Source organism: Terrapene carolina, unplaced genomic scaffold (genome assembly GCF_002925995.2).
Source record: "Terrapene carolina triunguis isolate 2854851 unplaced genomic scaffold, T_m_triunguis-2.0 Scaffold189, whole genome shotgun sequence".
Taxonomy (NCBI): Eukaryota; Metazoa; Chordata; order Testudines; family Emydidae; genus Terrapene; species Terrapene triunguis.
This window is the reverse complement of record NW_020664540.1, coordinates 7871483-7888510: the sequence shown is the minus strand read 5'-3', so window position 1 is coordinate 7888510 and position 17028 is coordinate 7871483. Positions and strand designations below refer to the sequence as shown.

The 17028-nt window shown below is 45.1% G+C and overlaps 1 protein-coding gene across 1 annotated transcript in view; it reads left to right on the top strand.

Moving 5' to 3' along the window:
- The window catches only part of PRKCH (protein kinase C eta), a 162591-nt gene that overhangs the window by 121551 nt on the left and 24012 nt on the right, over positions 1-17028 (top strand). Inside the window, exons 11-12 of the mRNA XM_024219844.3 lie at positions 12252-12390; positions 13395-13583. Of these exons, the coding sequence (XP_024075612.1) occupies positions 12252-12390; positions 13395-13583 (328 nt within the window). The remainder of the gene's footprint in view (positions 1-12251; positions 12391-13394; positions 13584-17028) is intronic.

The following is a 17028-nucleotide window of genomic DNA, read 5'->3' as shown; positions in this document are numbered from 1 at the left end:
CTGGGCAAGGCAACCTATCATGCATTGCAGGGGCCTCTGACTATGGCATGTGGATGATGGCGTATGTGGGAGCACTTCTACACGAGCAACAGAGCCAGGCCGCTCTTCCAAACATCCTACAAAAGTGTCAGTTACGCACGTCATTGTCCAGGCTGAATTGCCCTGTGAACCCGTTTGGGTTGCTGCACAGGAGATAAACTCTGTTACTGTGTATTTCTTTGTTGAGTGTTTTCTAGTTGGAGTAAATTCACCCATGATCTAATTTGCCGCCAAAATATGAGGGATAGCAAACGCTCAGTTGGGAGGGATAGAACCAACTTCAGAATGATTTGATTAGAGCAGCCCAGCTGTCACGGGACATGACTGCTATGGAGTGCCCCTTCTGGCTAAGTGTGGCATTCCAGGCACTCCCTGCCTCAGGAAGCCAGTAACTCCGCTTTGGGTCCTCTTGATACCCTCAATAATACCCTACTTGGTGCTGGTTTCATATAAAACCTTGTACAAAATAGTCCATAACAAAAGTCCCAAATAAACAAAAAGTTCTTCTGTCCTTTGGGGTTCCTCTGAAGCTCACTCTCTAAGCTCCGTAACCCTTAGGGTTACCTCTGTCTGTGTGCTTCTCCTTACGGCAGGAGCCCCCTGCCCTCCTCTTGGAGCTGGGTTATTCTCCTCCTCCTTAAACCAGGAATCCCCAGCTGTCCTGCTGGAGCTGGGTTGTAGTTTAGCTGGCTATAGGACATTAGGAAGCTTCTCCTTGAGCTGGTCCCACTTAGTCCTCAGGCTTATAAGGGTTGGCAGCCGCCTTCTGCTGGTGTCTGCTGTGATATATACTAGTCCCCCGCTCCCAGCTCATTCCCAATCAGTTGAGTGAGAGGGGGGCTTTGCTTCTCTGCAATGCTCCTGGCCCTGGGCCCCTAAAGATAAAGTGACAGGATTTCCTCCCATGCACCACTCATTTCCACGACTCTCTCCTCTCTATCCATATGCCCTTTCAAACCCTTAAAGGGCCATGCCATGTGGCAGGGAGGACTGATCATTAGGCATTACTGCCTATAAGGGACCGACTATCCCATCACAGGAGGATTCGGGGTAACAAAGGGCTATTTGGTACTAATGGTTGTGAAGTCCTAGACACACTCAGTGAAAGTGCACTGGCCCAAAATGTGTAGGACAAAATGATGCACTTGTCTCCATTACATTGCTATCATGTAAGTGGGTGATATAGTTGCCTCAGGCAAGGTGTGGGGCTGGGAGGGAAAGAGAGGATCTCTGTTTTAAGATTAGATCCAATGTGGGAAAAGTTTGAGAGCCAATTGTGATGTGAAATATGGTTGATTCTGCTTGTGAGCAGAGGCATGGGCTTCATAAAAGTGTGTGTGTGTGTTGTATGTCCAAAATGCAGAGACAGGAACATAGTACCATCCTATTCTTTCCTCCTGACAAGTGCTCTTTGCCCTTAATAATTCAGATAATTCATTAGCTTATGTGGTGGAATGAATGACCTCCAGAATATATTGGTGCCAACCCTTGAATATACTGTTCAATTTGGTTACTTGTTACTGACTGTAATCAGGCGTGGACTCGCTCCTGCGGCGCCTCCTGCTGGTCGTACCGGGAATTAGCTCACCAGCCTCTGGAGCGCCCTCTGCAGGCCGGTGATCCGCCTGTCATTGGCCCCCGTGTCCCTCCCGGACCCCGGTGCCCTTGGCTTAGGTGCTGCGCCCCTGGCAGTACCCCACTCTTTCTCTGGGTCTCCCCACCCAGGGAAACCCCCACCTCCTATCCCAATGTCGCCTCAGTTATGGCTACTGCCAGTCACCATCTAGCCCCCGCGCCCTGGGGCAGACTGCAGTCTATCAGCCAATCATCACCGGCAACAAGGGGTTTGGACTGGCTGCCTTTACCCACCCTCAGGTTACCCCTCTGCAACCCCAATACCTATATGGACCTGGGACCAGGCCCTGCAGCCTGGGAAGTTGCTGGCCTAGGGCTTCCCAGCCCTCCAAGGCCTTTCCCCAGCCCTGCGTTACTCTAGGTCCCCGGTGAGCTCCCTGCAGCCAGGCCTGTCTCTCTCTCCTGTCAGAGGGAGACTGCTCGGCCCTGGCTACCCTGGCTGCCTTATAAGGCTGAGTGGCTCAGTTTGGGGTGTGGCCCCAGCTGCAGCCACTTCCCCAATCAGCCAGGGTTTTGCCCCTTTACACAGCCCCAGCCCTCTGCAGGGCTTTTCCAACCCCTTCAGGGCTGGAGCGGGCATTCACCCCGCTACACTGACAATATCTATGCATACAGAACTTAAGAGCCGCTCAGTTTCCATTGTACATAAACACAGCAATGCGACGGGAGAATGATGGAAAAAATAGGACTTCTGAGTGTTGTGCATTAAACTTTAATCAGGACATGAGTGAAATACAATGCACTTTAGAGCTCACCTGGGTTATTATACCTAAACAATCATAGATCAGAAGTGCTTTGAAAAATCTTGTTTTAAGATGGATTCAAACCTCAGCTTATAATAGGAAATGTTAATGGTTATGCAATTCTATATTGTGCAAATAGGGGAGGGTTGAGGGTAGAATACGTAATCTCAGATTTTGACAGGTGTTTTCTAGTCACCCATCCAGCAAAGATTTCTTTCCTTCTTGCCTGTTGTTTCTTAGATTAAAAGAAGCTTAAATAAAACATTTTTGGAGTGAAGAAAAGTGACTCACAATACAAACACCTGACTGCACGTCCTCAACAAGGGCTATATGGAAGAAGGATTCCTCTGAAACTTAGGTCTTCCTTGGTTTTAAATAGTCTAGTCTGAGAACAGTAGACGCTCAGTTCCAATCTGGTGAAGAGTGAGTGACAGACCTTCACAGTTAACCTCTGTTAATCGAAAAGGTCTAGTTCTAGGGGGGGAAATGTGAACCTAGTAGAACCATGCAATTATTGACTCAGGATGAGCTGGCAGGCAGGCGCATGTTACTCATGGATGGTGCCTTCAAAATCCCCATCTTCACTGCATACCACAGTTAATCACCAATCCCCAGTATTGTCTTATAGGCCCCATCTGCTGTTCCTATTACTAGAGGGACAAATCATGATCCGTGTAAAGACATACATTCCCCATACACCACCCTCTCCTCATTGAGTCCTGCTTCAAGACCCACCTCCACTACAATTCCTACAAAGGGAAGGGAGGGTCAGCCAAGACAGCTTTGTTTTATTGAATGAGTCACCTATTTATTATACATATTTAATCTATTTCTAAAACAGCCAGTTGTTCAAACCACCTTTGCCACGTAACCTGTCCCCTTGGTGCCAACTCCCACATCACTGCTTTGCTTCATAGGTGTGGCATTTAGAATCAAGGCTCTTCAGGACTGGCATCTCTTTTGGGTGTGTCTGTGTGGCATTTTTGGGCAAGCAGAGTGAAATCTGCCTCGAGTGTGGAGGGCTGACGCAAAGCAAGTTGCCCAGCTACGTGCGGGCTGCTTAAGCAGCAGGGCAGGCGTTCCTATAGTTGTAGGATGGGCTGCACAGTAGCCCAGCGTCCTGGCACTGCGGTGGGTGGGGTGAATTTCATCTCACTTTGTTCCACCCATAGAAAGCCAGGATACTTGCACCTTGCGTGGGGGTGGAGTGAATCACCGTTAATGAGTGAATAGCAATAATAATCTATGTTATAGGGAAGCTAAAACGTTGGACAATATCCCATCTGCTAGGTTCTGACAAATATTTCTCCATTTGAGTTCACGAATGGATTTTAAGCGATTTCTGTGGCAAGAGAGAGCTCAGAGGAGACAGGAAGATTTTTTTTGTTTAGCCACAGCTTCCACAGAGTCTTAGAAAAGAGAGTACCAATAATGCCGATGCTGGTCTTGGCTTTTATTGTAACTGGATCTGAAGACAGGTTCCCCCAGTAAATATTTTAAAATATTTGTATGTCTACACAGCAGCAGCGAGTCTCAACGGACTCAGGCTTGCGCGGCAGGGCTAGAAATAGCAGTGGAGACAGTCAGGCTGGGTCTGGAGCCCAGCTTGGAAACCCAACGAAGGGAGAAGGTCTCCAAGCCTGGACTCCCCCCCGCACCAAGCTCGAATGTCTACACTGCTAGTTTTAGCTTCACAGCACAAGCCCTACAAGCCTGAATCAGTTAACTCAAGCTCTGAAAATTGCTACTGGGGAAGGGATTGGTTGTTTTGTTTTGCTGTATAGACATACCACAAGTGCATTATGCCCCCAGTGTGTTGCTCTGTAGCCAGCGAGAATGTATCCTAGAGACTGTTCTTCCTAATGTAAACAGAAGCTATACACAAAGGGGAGGAAGGATTTTCAGAAATACTGAGTGTTTAGCCTGACACTGCACCTATTGAAGTAGGTAGTAAGGTCCCATTGGCTTCAGTGGAAACAGGCCAAAATTGAGTATGTTTGAAAATCCCACCCAGAATATTTCATAATTTACCGTCCACTTTCCTGCTGCTGTATAGAAAGGGGTAATAGAGGAAGTGCTACCAAACAGCCTGAAGCCTTGAGAGCTTGCAGTGTTGTTGTGGCTGTGTTGGTCCTAGGATGTTAGAGAGAATAGGTTGGGTGAGGTAATATCTTTTATTGGACCAACTTCTGTTGAAAGAGACAAGCTTTTGAGCTTACACAGCTTTTCTTTAGCTCTGAGGAAGGTCTGAAGAAGAGCTCTGTGTAGCTCGAATACTTGTCTCTTTCATCAACAGATGTTGGTCCAATAAAAGGTATTACCTCACCCACTTTGTCTCTCTGAAGTCCTTATAGGTATATCAAAGCCTCGGTAATGTTTGGGTTTTCTTGTTTAAAGACCTGATCCAAGCCCACCAGGGTCAATGGAAGTCTTTGCACTGATTTGAGTGGGCTGGGGAAGTGAGGACTGCAGGTGTATATTCTATGGGTGTGGAGAGACCTGTTTGTTTGGCCAGACATTTAGGTTCAGTTCAGGATTTCCTCCTTCCCCACAAAACCCTATTAGTCATTACAAATATTGGTACAGGTTAGTTTGCTGTCCCGGCTATTCCCAGCAGCAATCAGCACACATGATCCAGATCAACTCTGCCAACTGTTTTCTGCTTCTTCCAGAAATGAAATATTCCTTCTGTTACTCTGGGCCTGGGGAAGGTAGATTTCACAGGCAGTTGTGTGATTAGTGATCAGGCAGCAGAAAGAGTTGCTTTGACTTGAGCCATCCTCTAGTTTCAAAATGACAGGCTCAGGCAAAAAGGGGCCATTTCTCTCTCCCTCGGTGCAATCAGAATCCTTTTCAATAAACCAGCTCTAATTCTACCAGGACAGAGCTCTGGCTGGGCCTTTTAGCAGATACTAACTACTAGGTGGGCTGTGGATTGATATTGGACAACTGGTTATAACTGGGCTTGATCATTAATCATTCATCTTGTCAGGTAATCCATCCACCCCATCACTCCCAGATGTACAGCTGGCACAAGTTCTGTTTCATTTTAATTATCCAGGATTCAGTGTGGGTCTATTTCAGTCACAGTGACCTACCCAGCTAATGCTTTGTAATCTCTCTCCCTCTTTCGTTCTTGGCACCATCAGTCATGAAACTTCATCTTACTGGTACATTTATGGCTGACGCTTACTGTGCACCTACTATGAAGATTTCAGGCAGGAGGATGGAGGGGTTTTTTGGTTTTTTTTTAATCATTTTGGCAAGCATAAAATAGAAGCACTGTTGGGTAAATGGCATTGCCTGGGCCAGCAAATTCCAGGTCAAGGCTGTCAGTCCAATGGCTCAGGATCCAGACAGGATGTGTACAGCATACATACCATGAACTTGAAATAATGACTTTTTTCCGTCGCTTTCCTCCGCACAGTAAATGAGCGAATGTTTTCATTGGAATTCTGGGAAATGCCTCAAGTGGACCTCTTTTCTTTCTGTTTCCTGAGGAGACTGCCATGAAAAAGTGCAGCAAGTAAATGTGTGCTAAAGTGCTATATATATATGTAAGGGTGGATTGCACCATCGTTGGGGTTACCCTAAGGTAGCAATCTCTAGCAGCATCTGTGCTTCAGCAGTAATGTTTTTCTGCTGCTCAATTTCATAAACCAGAGTAGTTCAGTTCTTTTAAGGCCACTTTTTGAAACTGTCATTATACCATCTAATAGCCGCCATTGGTATAATAAGGGTGCAGGTTTTATTGATGGACTTGATCCTGAAAGGTGTAGGACACCCACCGCTCCCCATTGGTTCTGCACCTCTCAGGGCCAGTAGCATCAAGGAAGCTTTGTGATTATATACTGTGATGTGCCAGGTTTTTAGTCAGAGGCTGTATTTTCTATCCTACCCGCTCAAATTTAATTGGGAGCTGAATCAGGCCTCATTTGGCTCAGTAAAAATTAAGCCGTGTTAGAAATAGTTACCTTCCCTAGGAAGCTCTTCTGAGCAATTAGACTGTCCAAAAGGGGCTGAGGTGGGGAAGCAGAGATTTAAAATGAATGCAGAGAGGTCTCAGAAGCAGGAAAAGTCTGATCAGTGTTTGCATCCCTTCATGTATTATACCTGCAGTCAGCCTCTTGGGCATTGCGTCTTTGTAAACACCATCCTGGGAAGCCAAGCCTTCTGGGTCTTACAAGTGCTGTTGTGTAGTTATATTGCAGGTGTAACACACACACAGTTACAGATACAAGGCAGCAGTATCAAGTGATGTGAGGGCAAAACTGAGAGCCAGGAGCTCCTATGTTCTAGTCCAAGATCTGTTAAAAAGTGAATGGCATTGGCATGGCCTGGACAAACAGCTTGCAAAAACTTCTCTGTGTGCTCAAAGTGCTAGTTGGCTTTAAGATGACGTGGAATAACAATATTTCTATATGTGAAGATACTGTTTCATATAGCTCAACAGATGCAGCAGGAACTAATTCTAACAAAGCCCTGGCTGGGATGATTTAGTTGGGAATTGGTCCTGCTTTGAGCAGGGGGTTGGACTAGATGACCTCCTGAGGTCCCTTCCAACCCTGATATTCTATGATTCTAAAGCTAATCACATTCAGTGCACTAGTGACCTGAAACAGAATTTGCTCCTACACTACAGGGGCTTTTAACAGCCACTTGGAAACTAGATAGAGCATTTCACTCATCCAACAAACAGAACATTTATCTAGAAAACTGGGGGTTGGTGAACTAATGGTTTGCAAACTGAAAGCTTTATTTTGATGCTTCATTTTCAAAGATCAGGAGGACTGTGCACATACCTACAATATCATTTGTTTCATATTTTAAATAAGGGAAAGTAGCAGAGAAGGCTGAAGTTAAATCTTGACGAGGTTTTGGGATCATGTTCTGAAAGCAGAGCTATAAAACAATTCCAACCTTCTAAACTTGGGCCAGGCAAGAATACTATGGCCAGATATGGGTACTGGATTTCTTTAGCTAATCAACCTAATGTGTCACCTTCAGTATTCCATTTATCTGTGCGCCAAAAAGAAAGTGTTCCTTCTCTGAGCTCTGTGTACCCCATTTGTACTGTTTATCACTACAGAATTTGTCTGGCTCTGCTGATTTTCCCTTTAAAGTTCCACAACAGTAGGTTTAGAGCAAGCATCCAAAGCTGAAAGAGAGTGATAATTCTGTCTTTTATTTTACAGACCTGAAACTTTCAAGCTGTTTTTCTCATGTTAAAAACAGTTGGATCTATTTCTCATCTCCATTTTGTGGCTTCCTTTTTCAAAAACCAATACCCTGGTTTTCCATTTGTGATTTCAATCTCTCGCTAAACCTACTGATGTGGTAACATTGACAAAAAGAACAGCAGTTCAGACTGGTTTTTCTATCTGCGTTCCAGCGTAAGAGATGCAGAAGTCTTCCTTAGACACCATTTGCTACTGTTTGCTGATGCTTACTCAGCTTTACTGGTGCTCTGGAAATTTGCAAAGCATTCTCATGATGCAGTGGGATAGGTAATTCCTGGTTATAAAAATATGCATGGCCACGTGCATGCCTTATTATTGGAAAAAATCTGGAAGAGATGAGATTTTCCTCTCAAAAAAATTATTACTCAGTAATGACTTCTCCATGATTTCAAGTTATGGGTTTGCAAATACCATTAGTAAAATACCATAGGGCAGGAGTGAAAGTAACTTAAAGGACTTACCAGTACGCCGGAGTCCTGAGCGAGGGCGGGGCCTCAACAAGAAGAGGCGTGGCCTCAACCGGAAGAGGCGGGGCCTTTCAAGATTTAAAGGCCCTGGGGCTCCAGCTGTGGCTGGGAGCCCCAGGGCCTTTAAATCACCCCGGAGCTACCAGCTGCAGAGGTGGCTGGGAGCTCAGGGGCAAATTAAAGGGCCCGGGGCTCTGGCTCCGGAGAGCTCCGGGCCCTTTAAATCACCGCGGGAGCCCAGCTGCCAGAGCTCCATCGGGGATTTAAAGGGCCCGGGGCTCCCCGCAGGGACCGGAGCACCAGGCCCTTTAAATCACCGCCGCGGAAGCCGGTCCAGTCCGGCACGGTGTACTGGCTCTTGCCGGTATGCCAGACCGGACCAGACCGGCTTACTTTCACCTCTGCCATAGGGTAAAAGATCACTTGAGGCCTGATCCAAAGCCCAAGGGAGTTTTTCCATTGATCTCAGTGGGCTTTGGCTCAAGCCCTTTGACGTGTCACAGAGGAGACAAAATGAGATCTCAGTACAAATATTGGGCCAGATTCTGCTACCCCTCTTCAAGTGGAATGTAAATAGCCCCTGTGACCACTTTCAGAGTAAAGTACTGCTCAGTGGGAGCAAAGGTAGCAATAATGCAGTTACCACCTTTTGAACTATCCGACTTTACCCAGACTGACCGGCATGCACTCATATAAGGCATGTGGCTGCTCCCATTGAAGTCAATGGCAAAATTCCCAATAGTGCAAATATTGCACAGAGGACCAGGCAAGTTGCACATTTTTTTCTGGAAAAATTTTGATCTTTAAAATGCCAACATAGCAAATCCACATGTTGTGATGCAAGAGGCTAGAACAGCTCCCTTTTTGTCACGTCTTCTGTGCCTAAAATAAAGGATGCGTTTAACTGACACACTGTAACTACATGTAGAGACAAATGCTTCATTCCTTAGTATGCACAAAGTCCTCAACTCCAGTGGGAGTTTGCCTGCGAAAGGATTGCATCAAAACTGCATAATGACTTCAGAATAACAGCATAACAACTGCATAATGACCTTTGAAAATATCCCTCCCTTTATTGCTGCATGACACTACTAAAAATGTTGACTGGAAAATGCAAGCATTAAGGGAATCTGAGGTAGATTTGGGCTTTGTGAGTGGGTTACTTTCCAATTTCATCAGCTTCCTGGAGTTCTTGCTGCTGAACTGAAGAGCGCCTTGTAAATCTTTAGAATCCTGTCCGTTTTTTTTTTAATGTGACCTCATTGGTTCATTTGGCATAAAGAACAGTAGGGCCAGTGAATGCAAAGCAGCAAGTATACAGATTAATACCATTGACATCACTTGAGAAAACCACTGACTGCGGATAGGGTTAGTGAAGAGTGAAATAAACCCTTTTTGGCATATCCTATATTGGGAGCCAAACTTGGAGCATCTTGTGACCAAGCAAGGCTCAATTAATACCCCATTCTGGGCTACATGAAATAATAAAATGTGAGCTTTAGATTTCACATCACTTAAAAAGATGCCAGTAGGCGCAAATGTCCACCTTGTCGCAGTGGGGGACAGACGTTAACAGGATTAATAAGCAAGCCTGAGAAAGCCCACAGGCTGGAGCCTTGCCTTGGTGTAGTTAAAACTGTACTTGCTTCCAGAACATGAGCGGGCAGCAGCTGGTTTAAATTTAATGGGAATTACATAAACAGATTCCTTTGGGGGACACAGTGAGTTTGCACCTGCAAATGCTCCTTTCATACTGGGGCTCTAACGATCATATTGTATCTCCCAGTTAACAGGGAGCCCAGGGCTGCTGTAGCTCGTTGGATGGGAGGCAGTGGAGAGTCTAGACATGGCTTCCAGGCAGAACAGGCCCCGGTGTTGCAGCTCCACTATAAAACCTGAAGCTTGCTTAAACCTCACAGCCTCTGAGAGGGACTAAAGCCTTCAAGGACTGTGGCTGTACCTGGTTTCTCCCTCCCTCTCTCACCTATCTATCTTGCCAGAACCTAAGTAGAGAGTTTCCATTCAAGCTGTTTCCAAGAAATGTAGTAAATAGTGAATCTACAACCACTTGGATTTTATTTGGGGCATCTCCAAGGCATTTACCTATTCATCAAAATGCCTTGCCCACCTGCATATTTGTAGTGGCCCCCAAGCCAGTCTTGCCTAGAACCAACAAGGATTTTACTGGATATAAAGAATAATCTGCTGTTTCAACCACTTTCCTGCAAATTTCTGGTGAACAGGGCTTGCCTTTATGCTTGGAGATGTTTCCGGATGTGCCAGTAGCACATGGCAGAATTCCAGGAGCTCTAACTGTAAACCACTCTTTAAGCCACACTGTAAGGTTGTCATGACCCAACACACGTAATATGTCTCTCTGTGTCCTCCTAATCCCTTCCAGGGTTGGTTTTGTCCCAAGGCTTTATGACCATTTTTCATTTTAAAAAGAAAAACTCTGCTACTTGTTCACATCCCATCCAGAGCAAATGCTGCAATGTAACTCAGGAGATCAGGGTTCATTCCTGGCTCTGGTGACCTTGGGCAAGTGACTTAATCTTTCTGCACCACCATTCCCCGTCAGCCAAGTAGGGATGATAATTTTTCCTTTCTCCCACTCTCTTGTCTATTTGTAAGCTCTTTGGGGCAGGACCTGACTCTTACTAACACGGTTGCCTAGCACAGCGAGGCCAGTTGCTCCACTGTAATAGAGATAATAAGAAACTCTGTGGTCACCCAATGCTAGTTTAAGAGATGTTTCCTGTGGTGGTTCTGGTTATAGGACGTCTGAGACAGAGTGGGATAACTGGCCTTCTCATTTTCAGGGCACCATAGTAGAGAAGAATGGTGGCCCAGTGGTTAGAATGCTAGCCAGGGACCTGGGTTCTAGTCCCATCTCTGACATAGACTTCCTGTGCCAGAATGTTTGGGTTGTACCACACCAGGAATATATATATAATGGAGATATCCTATCTCCTAGAGCTGGAAGGGACCTTGAAAGGTTATCAAGTCCAGCCCCCTGCCTTCACTAGCAGGACCAAGTACTGATTTGCCCTAGATCCTTAAGTGGCCCCCTCAAGGATTGAACTCACAACCCTGGGTTTAGCAGGCCAATGCTCAAACCACTGAGCTATCCCTCCCCCCTGGCTTATCTGACAGAATGCTTTGCAAGCAGAATATGTTCGAGAGGCCGAGTCACATATCTTTTCCCCAAAATCCAGGAAGGGGAAACACAGCCCATTCCTATCATGTACACAGGAGTCCTGCTGTTGATGTTAACATCACTGGGGCGGCTCTCTGACAGTGGTTGCTTCCCCCCATCTGCGAGTGTGCACAGGATAAGCTTGACAGCTGAAGGGGCCAGATGCCAAGAGCTGGAGCATATTTTTAGGAAAGCATTGCCTGGGTCTGCAGATGGCTCCAGTGCTATCTGGCCAGGCTCCTGACTGCACTTATGACTGTGGAATATTCCCTGGGGCCGTCTCAAGGTCAAGCTGCTGACAAGCTTCCTACAGTGCTTGATCTTCTAGAATCTGTTTCTTGAACTTAGCTTAAACTATGGGCTTCCATACCGATAGATGGGTAGGTGGTGTACTGGAAAGTGCATCGTTCCTATTCTATCGGGTGCAGCCGCTGGACATTTTGACAGTAACATGGGGATGGGACAAGAAAACATAAATAATAAGATTCTTGGCAGCAAATCCTCCTCTTGGATACACTAGTGCAACCTCACTGAAATCAGTGCAACGAAGAACATTTAGGCCTTTGTGTTATGTAGAACTATCACTCTACTCAAACGCATCTCAAAACTGAATTAGCAGGGGGTTCTGCAGGTCAGACTTGTGGTGCGTGGGGAAAGCCGTGTGGGGAAGTTCATACAAAACCTGACCACATTAAATCTGGCTCAACCCAACATTATTAATTCCTCTCTTCTACAAGTGCCAAATTCATGCACACCGTTTGTTTTTTCAGAAGATGATGGTGCAGTTGGCTGCTGGGTCCAGCGATACGTGTTTGTCCAGGTTTTATTTTAAGCTCTGGAGAGTAGGGACTGTGTCTTCGTTTCGGTTTGTACAGCTCCTAGTATGCAGCAATTGAAATAATAACAATAATAATTGTTGTTATTGCAGGGATCTGAAGCTGGATAATGTGTTGCTGGATCACGAGGGCCACTGCAAGTTGGCAGATTTTGGCATGTGCAAAGAGGGGATTTGCAATGGAATTACTACCGCAACGTTTTGTGGCACACCAGACTACATTGCTCCAGAGGTACAGGAAACCCTTCTTCATTGGAAAATCCATTGAGCTGTTAGTAGATCTGGTTTAAAAGCAACACAATGAGATCTCCACTTAATTTGGCTGCATCTTATGGGGCTGACAGGTGGAAAGTTTGGTCTCAGAAGCACACTGAGATTTACAGCCCCATGGGCTAGTGAAGGCTAAACAAGTCTGCAGGTTGTTATGGGCTGACACAGAGGGGTCAGCTCCACTGGGAGAAAAGAAAATGCATCTTGAAAAACATAGATGCCAGATTGTAGCTGCCAAAATACTGGTTACAGCAAATGGCACAGGTACCATCCCAGTGTGGTTGAAAGCAGGCTGCTGTCTCCCTCATTCCCCAACTCCCTTCTCTGCCTCTGTCTGTCTCGCCCCCCCCCCCCGTCATTCATCTGTCTAATTTTAAAATGAATAAACACAGCTTTAAGAAGCACCTTCCCTCCAGATCCTGCCAGATCCTGTAGGTGCTTCTGTAACGCTGCTGGATTTATGCTCTGTGGTCATGCTTCCTCTGCCCCACTCCTCACACTCATGCCTTCTTTTGCTCTCACACCCCTTCCCTACTCGAGCTGGAAATGTGTTTTTGGAGCCATGTAAGCCTTTCCTTCTGGGAGACAAAGGGGAGTGAAGAGGCTCAAGCCACAGACCCAGCTGATCCACCTCACTACAACAATTTGACTGAAAAACTCTTCAGTTCCTGCTCAGCACATTATTTTAAAGAGTCTGTTCCTAAGCACGTCTGGTAAGTGAGTACAACTGGCAGACCCCTTGTTCACTGGAGATGTAAATCAATGGGTTGCCAGCTGGACATGCACATCACGTAGGGGCTCTGAGAAAGGAGGAATGGCAAGCACAGAAGAGAATACCCTTAGTTAATGTGCGGTGATATGTTTTGTTCACATTAATATTCCATAATCCATTTTCTCCCCCACTTAGAAAAACAATTGTTAAGCCCAGTGAGTAATATTTATCCCCCTCCCCCATCCCCACTGTAGATTCTGCAGGAGATGCTCTATGGTCCTGATGTAGACTGGTGGGCTATGGGGGTGCTGCTGTACGAGATGCTATGTGGTCACGCCCCTTTTGAAGCAGAGAATGAAGATGACCTCTTTGAAGCCATTCTGAATGATGAAGTTGTTTACCCAACCTGGCTTCAGCAGGATGCAGTACGGATCCTGAAAGCTGTAAGTTCCCTTGATTTTGTGTCCTCTGTGCCCTTCATGCCAGCTCACACCAGCCTGACGTGTTCTTTAAAATAATAGTTGATATCATTGATGCAAATAGAGCTGTGCGAAAAATTGATGTTTCAGTTCTCTGGCAGTTCCCAAAAATGGAAAAAAATCATTAATATTTTGGCTCAAGTTTAACTGAATTTGAAAATTCTGAAAAAAATGTAGGTGAATCGGGTCAAACAAACATTTCATTCAACACAAGACATTTTATTTCTGGGAGTTTATAAGGGGCTAGATTCACAGAATGGGGAAAGGATTGGAGGAGAAGGTAGTATCTTCCTTATAAGAGGGCTTGAAAGGGTTAGATTTGTCGGTAAACGTTGATTTCACCATACACCCACAAACCGATGTAAAAATATTTCCATCAGTAATAATTGAAATTTCCAATAGGCAAAGTAAGAAATATGCTGCTTGAGAAGTCATTAGAGTTTTGATTTGAAGAGATTTCTTTTTGTATGTTGTGACATGTGAAGTTGTGTTTGAACAGTCATAAAGCTTTAACTTATTGAATTTCAGTGTCTGCTGACATTAAAGAAGTAGTGTGTGATACACACCCCATAATTTCCCACAGCTGTGAAAAGCTAAATCGATAAAAATTAAAAACAACCTTAAATCCCATAATTTTTGCACAACTGTGAAAAATGTAAATCAATAAAAAAATCTTTAAAAGGCTTAAAAATAACCATCAATATTATCCATCAAGGTTATAAAAATTGAATTCTGCTAGGCCTACATATAAGTTTTATCCCAGTGGTGAGGGCACTCACCTAGTATATGGGACACCTGCGTTCAGGACTCCCCTTTGCCTGACGTATAATTCAATAATAATTGGAGCAGGGATTTGAACTCGGGTTTCTCACATTGCAGGAGAGTGTCCTACCTGCCTGGCTATAAAGTCAGTCCCTCTCTCTGGCCCAATGATTGTATAATTATGTATACACGGTGCAACAGCCTCAATAGGAGTGAGTGAGAAAGGCCTGCCCCAGGCTACCCTATAGGACAGGGGATACTGCACTCTCCTGCAGTGTGGGAGTTAAAAAGCATCCAAAAAAGTTACAACGAGGGGGGACAGACACACTGGAAAGCAAGCGGATGAGTGGAGTAGCAAGAGTCATGGTTATGAATCTAACAGGATCCTTTCGTTACCTTGGGGTGAAGAGTAAGAACTGCAGTGCTGACGTGTTCACCCGCTGCTTATATTCCCTAACTGGTTCAACAGTCAGGCTGGCAAGCAGCATGCATGCTCCCTCTGAGACTACGTGATTTAGCACATGCTCATCTTCCAAAACAGAAGAGATACCGTACTCCGCATGTACCATCAGATACCATGTTACTTCTGTGTGAGCGAAGTAGGAAATATCTTCAGTATCTCAGATAGTCCTATTGCTAACTGTAGGTAATGTTGACTTTCCCAAGGGGATCACTAGAAAATTCTCATTTTTGAATGTTTATAATGGAAAATCCCTGACCTGCCTGGAGACCCGCTTTGGGGAGGTCCCAACAAACAGTGTGAGGAAGGATGACATTGCGTTTAAAGCTCTGGCATGGGACTCAGGAAATCTGGCTTCAGTTTCCACCTCTGCCACATATCGCTGTGTGACCATGGACAACTCAGTCTCTGTGCACCTCAGGTCTCCACCTGTAAAATGAGAATAATAACCCTTCCTTTGTTTATTGAGCTTGTAAAATTTTGGTGGCATGGACTGTCTTTTACTGTATGTGCATACAGCACCTACCACATTGGGGCTGCTTGGCACTGCTGTAAGGAGTGGAAGGATAGTCCAGGAGTTAAGGCACTCACCTAGGATTTAGAAGACCTAAATTCAAGTCCTTGCTCCACCACAATCTTCTTCTGTAACCTGGGGCAAGGCATTAAGCCTATCAGTGCCTCAGTTAATTCCTTATGTTGCAGCAGCATTGTGAAGGTAGGTACATTAAAGATTGTGATGTGCTCAGATACTCTGTTAATTGGGGGGGAGGGGAACCATATAAATACCTAACATAAGTAATTAATAGTTTGTGAAACGCTGGCTTAAATAAATGCAGCACCATAGGAACAACTCTATAAAGGAAGGTAATCTAGTAATGAAACTCTGGAAATTAATGTGGAAGGTTTCTGTGGGATATAAAGCAGTTAATACAGTTTATAAAATTGCCAGCACATCCATAATACAGGTCTGTCGCATCTTACGTGCATTTAACATGCGTGATTTCAACTTTACGCAGTCGGCAAAAACAAAAACAAAACAAAAGAGAGAAAAACAACAATTGAAATATTATACCTGTAGTGCGGGCGATTTCGCCCGCCATTGAACTCAATGGGGTTTTGGCTATACGCGGTTTTCGCTTTACGCGCTAACCGCGGAACGGAACCCCTGCGTAAGATGAGACAGACCTGTATTCCTAAAAGCACCACTAAAAATAAAATCCATTTCCTGCGGAAGGATCATGCTACGAAATACATAGGCCCCGGCCAGAGGTGATCACTTTTCTCATTGAAAGCTGTCTTTGGCTTGGAAATCTCTCAAAACAATTTAAAAGGAAAAAAAAAAAGATTGTGTTTCAAAGCAGTGGAAATTCAAGAGCAGTATTGGTAGTGCTAGATCAGTGCTCTTAAATGCTTAGGACAGTTTATGTCATGGAAAGGATACCTCCTCAGGTGTGTAAATGCCAGCTCATCAAAAAACAAATCTAAAATAGATAAAGTTGTACTTTCATACATTGCAGGACTCTTATGTAAGCCTGAGACAGAGTGCAAAATGTGATACGGTAAACGCTAATCACACAAGGAAGTACAAAGTGTAATATGACCTATTTTGTGTCAGGACGAGGTGAAGGGGGGGTTAAACTGATGACATTTATTTCATTAATTACAACAGGCACCTCAGCACACCAGCTGGTGCAAGTTAGATTCACCCCCAAGTTGTTCTGCCCCATGCTAGGGCCAGGGCTGGGGCAAAGAATCAGGGAGCCATAATCATAGTGATTTCACAATAAGTTTTCAAACGTGTTACTTTAAGTGATCTTCCTGTAACTGCAAATAGTAGCATGGTGAGTGGAACTGGAGAAAGAGGGTCAGGTTTCAGGAGGGGCCTAATTCAGAAAGACACCAGAGTGTTTAGGAATGTAATCGGAAGCCAGGCAGCTCCCTCTAACTGTAGACCCTCGACATAATGCATAAAGATCTCTCCCCTACAACACTTCCTCACCCTAGCATTGCTTATTGCTCATGAAACACAAAGAAACCAGAGCAGAACTGCCTTTCTGCACTTTACAAGCATTGCTTACAAAAAGCTGTGCCCTGAAAGGAATTTCTGAAATGGGGGACGTGGAGGAAGAAGACTTTAAAGTACGGAGGTTATGAGCAGGTCAATTTCAGAGCAATAACCAGGAGTCT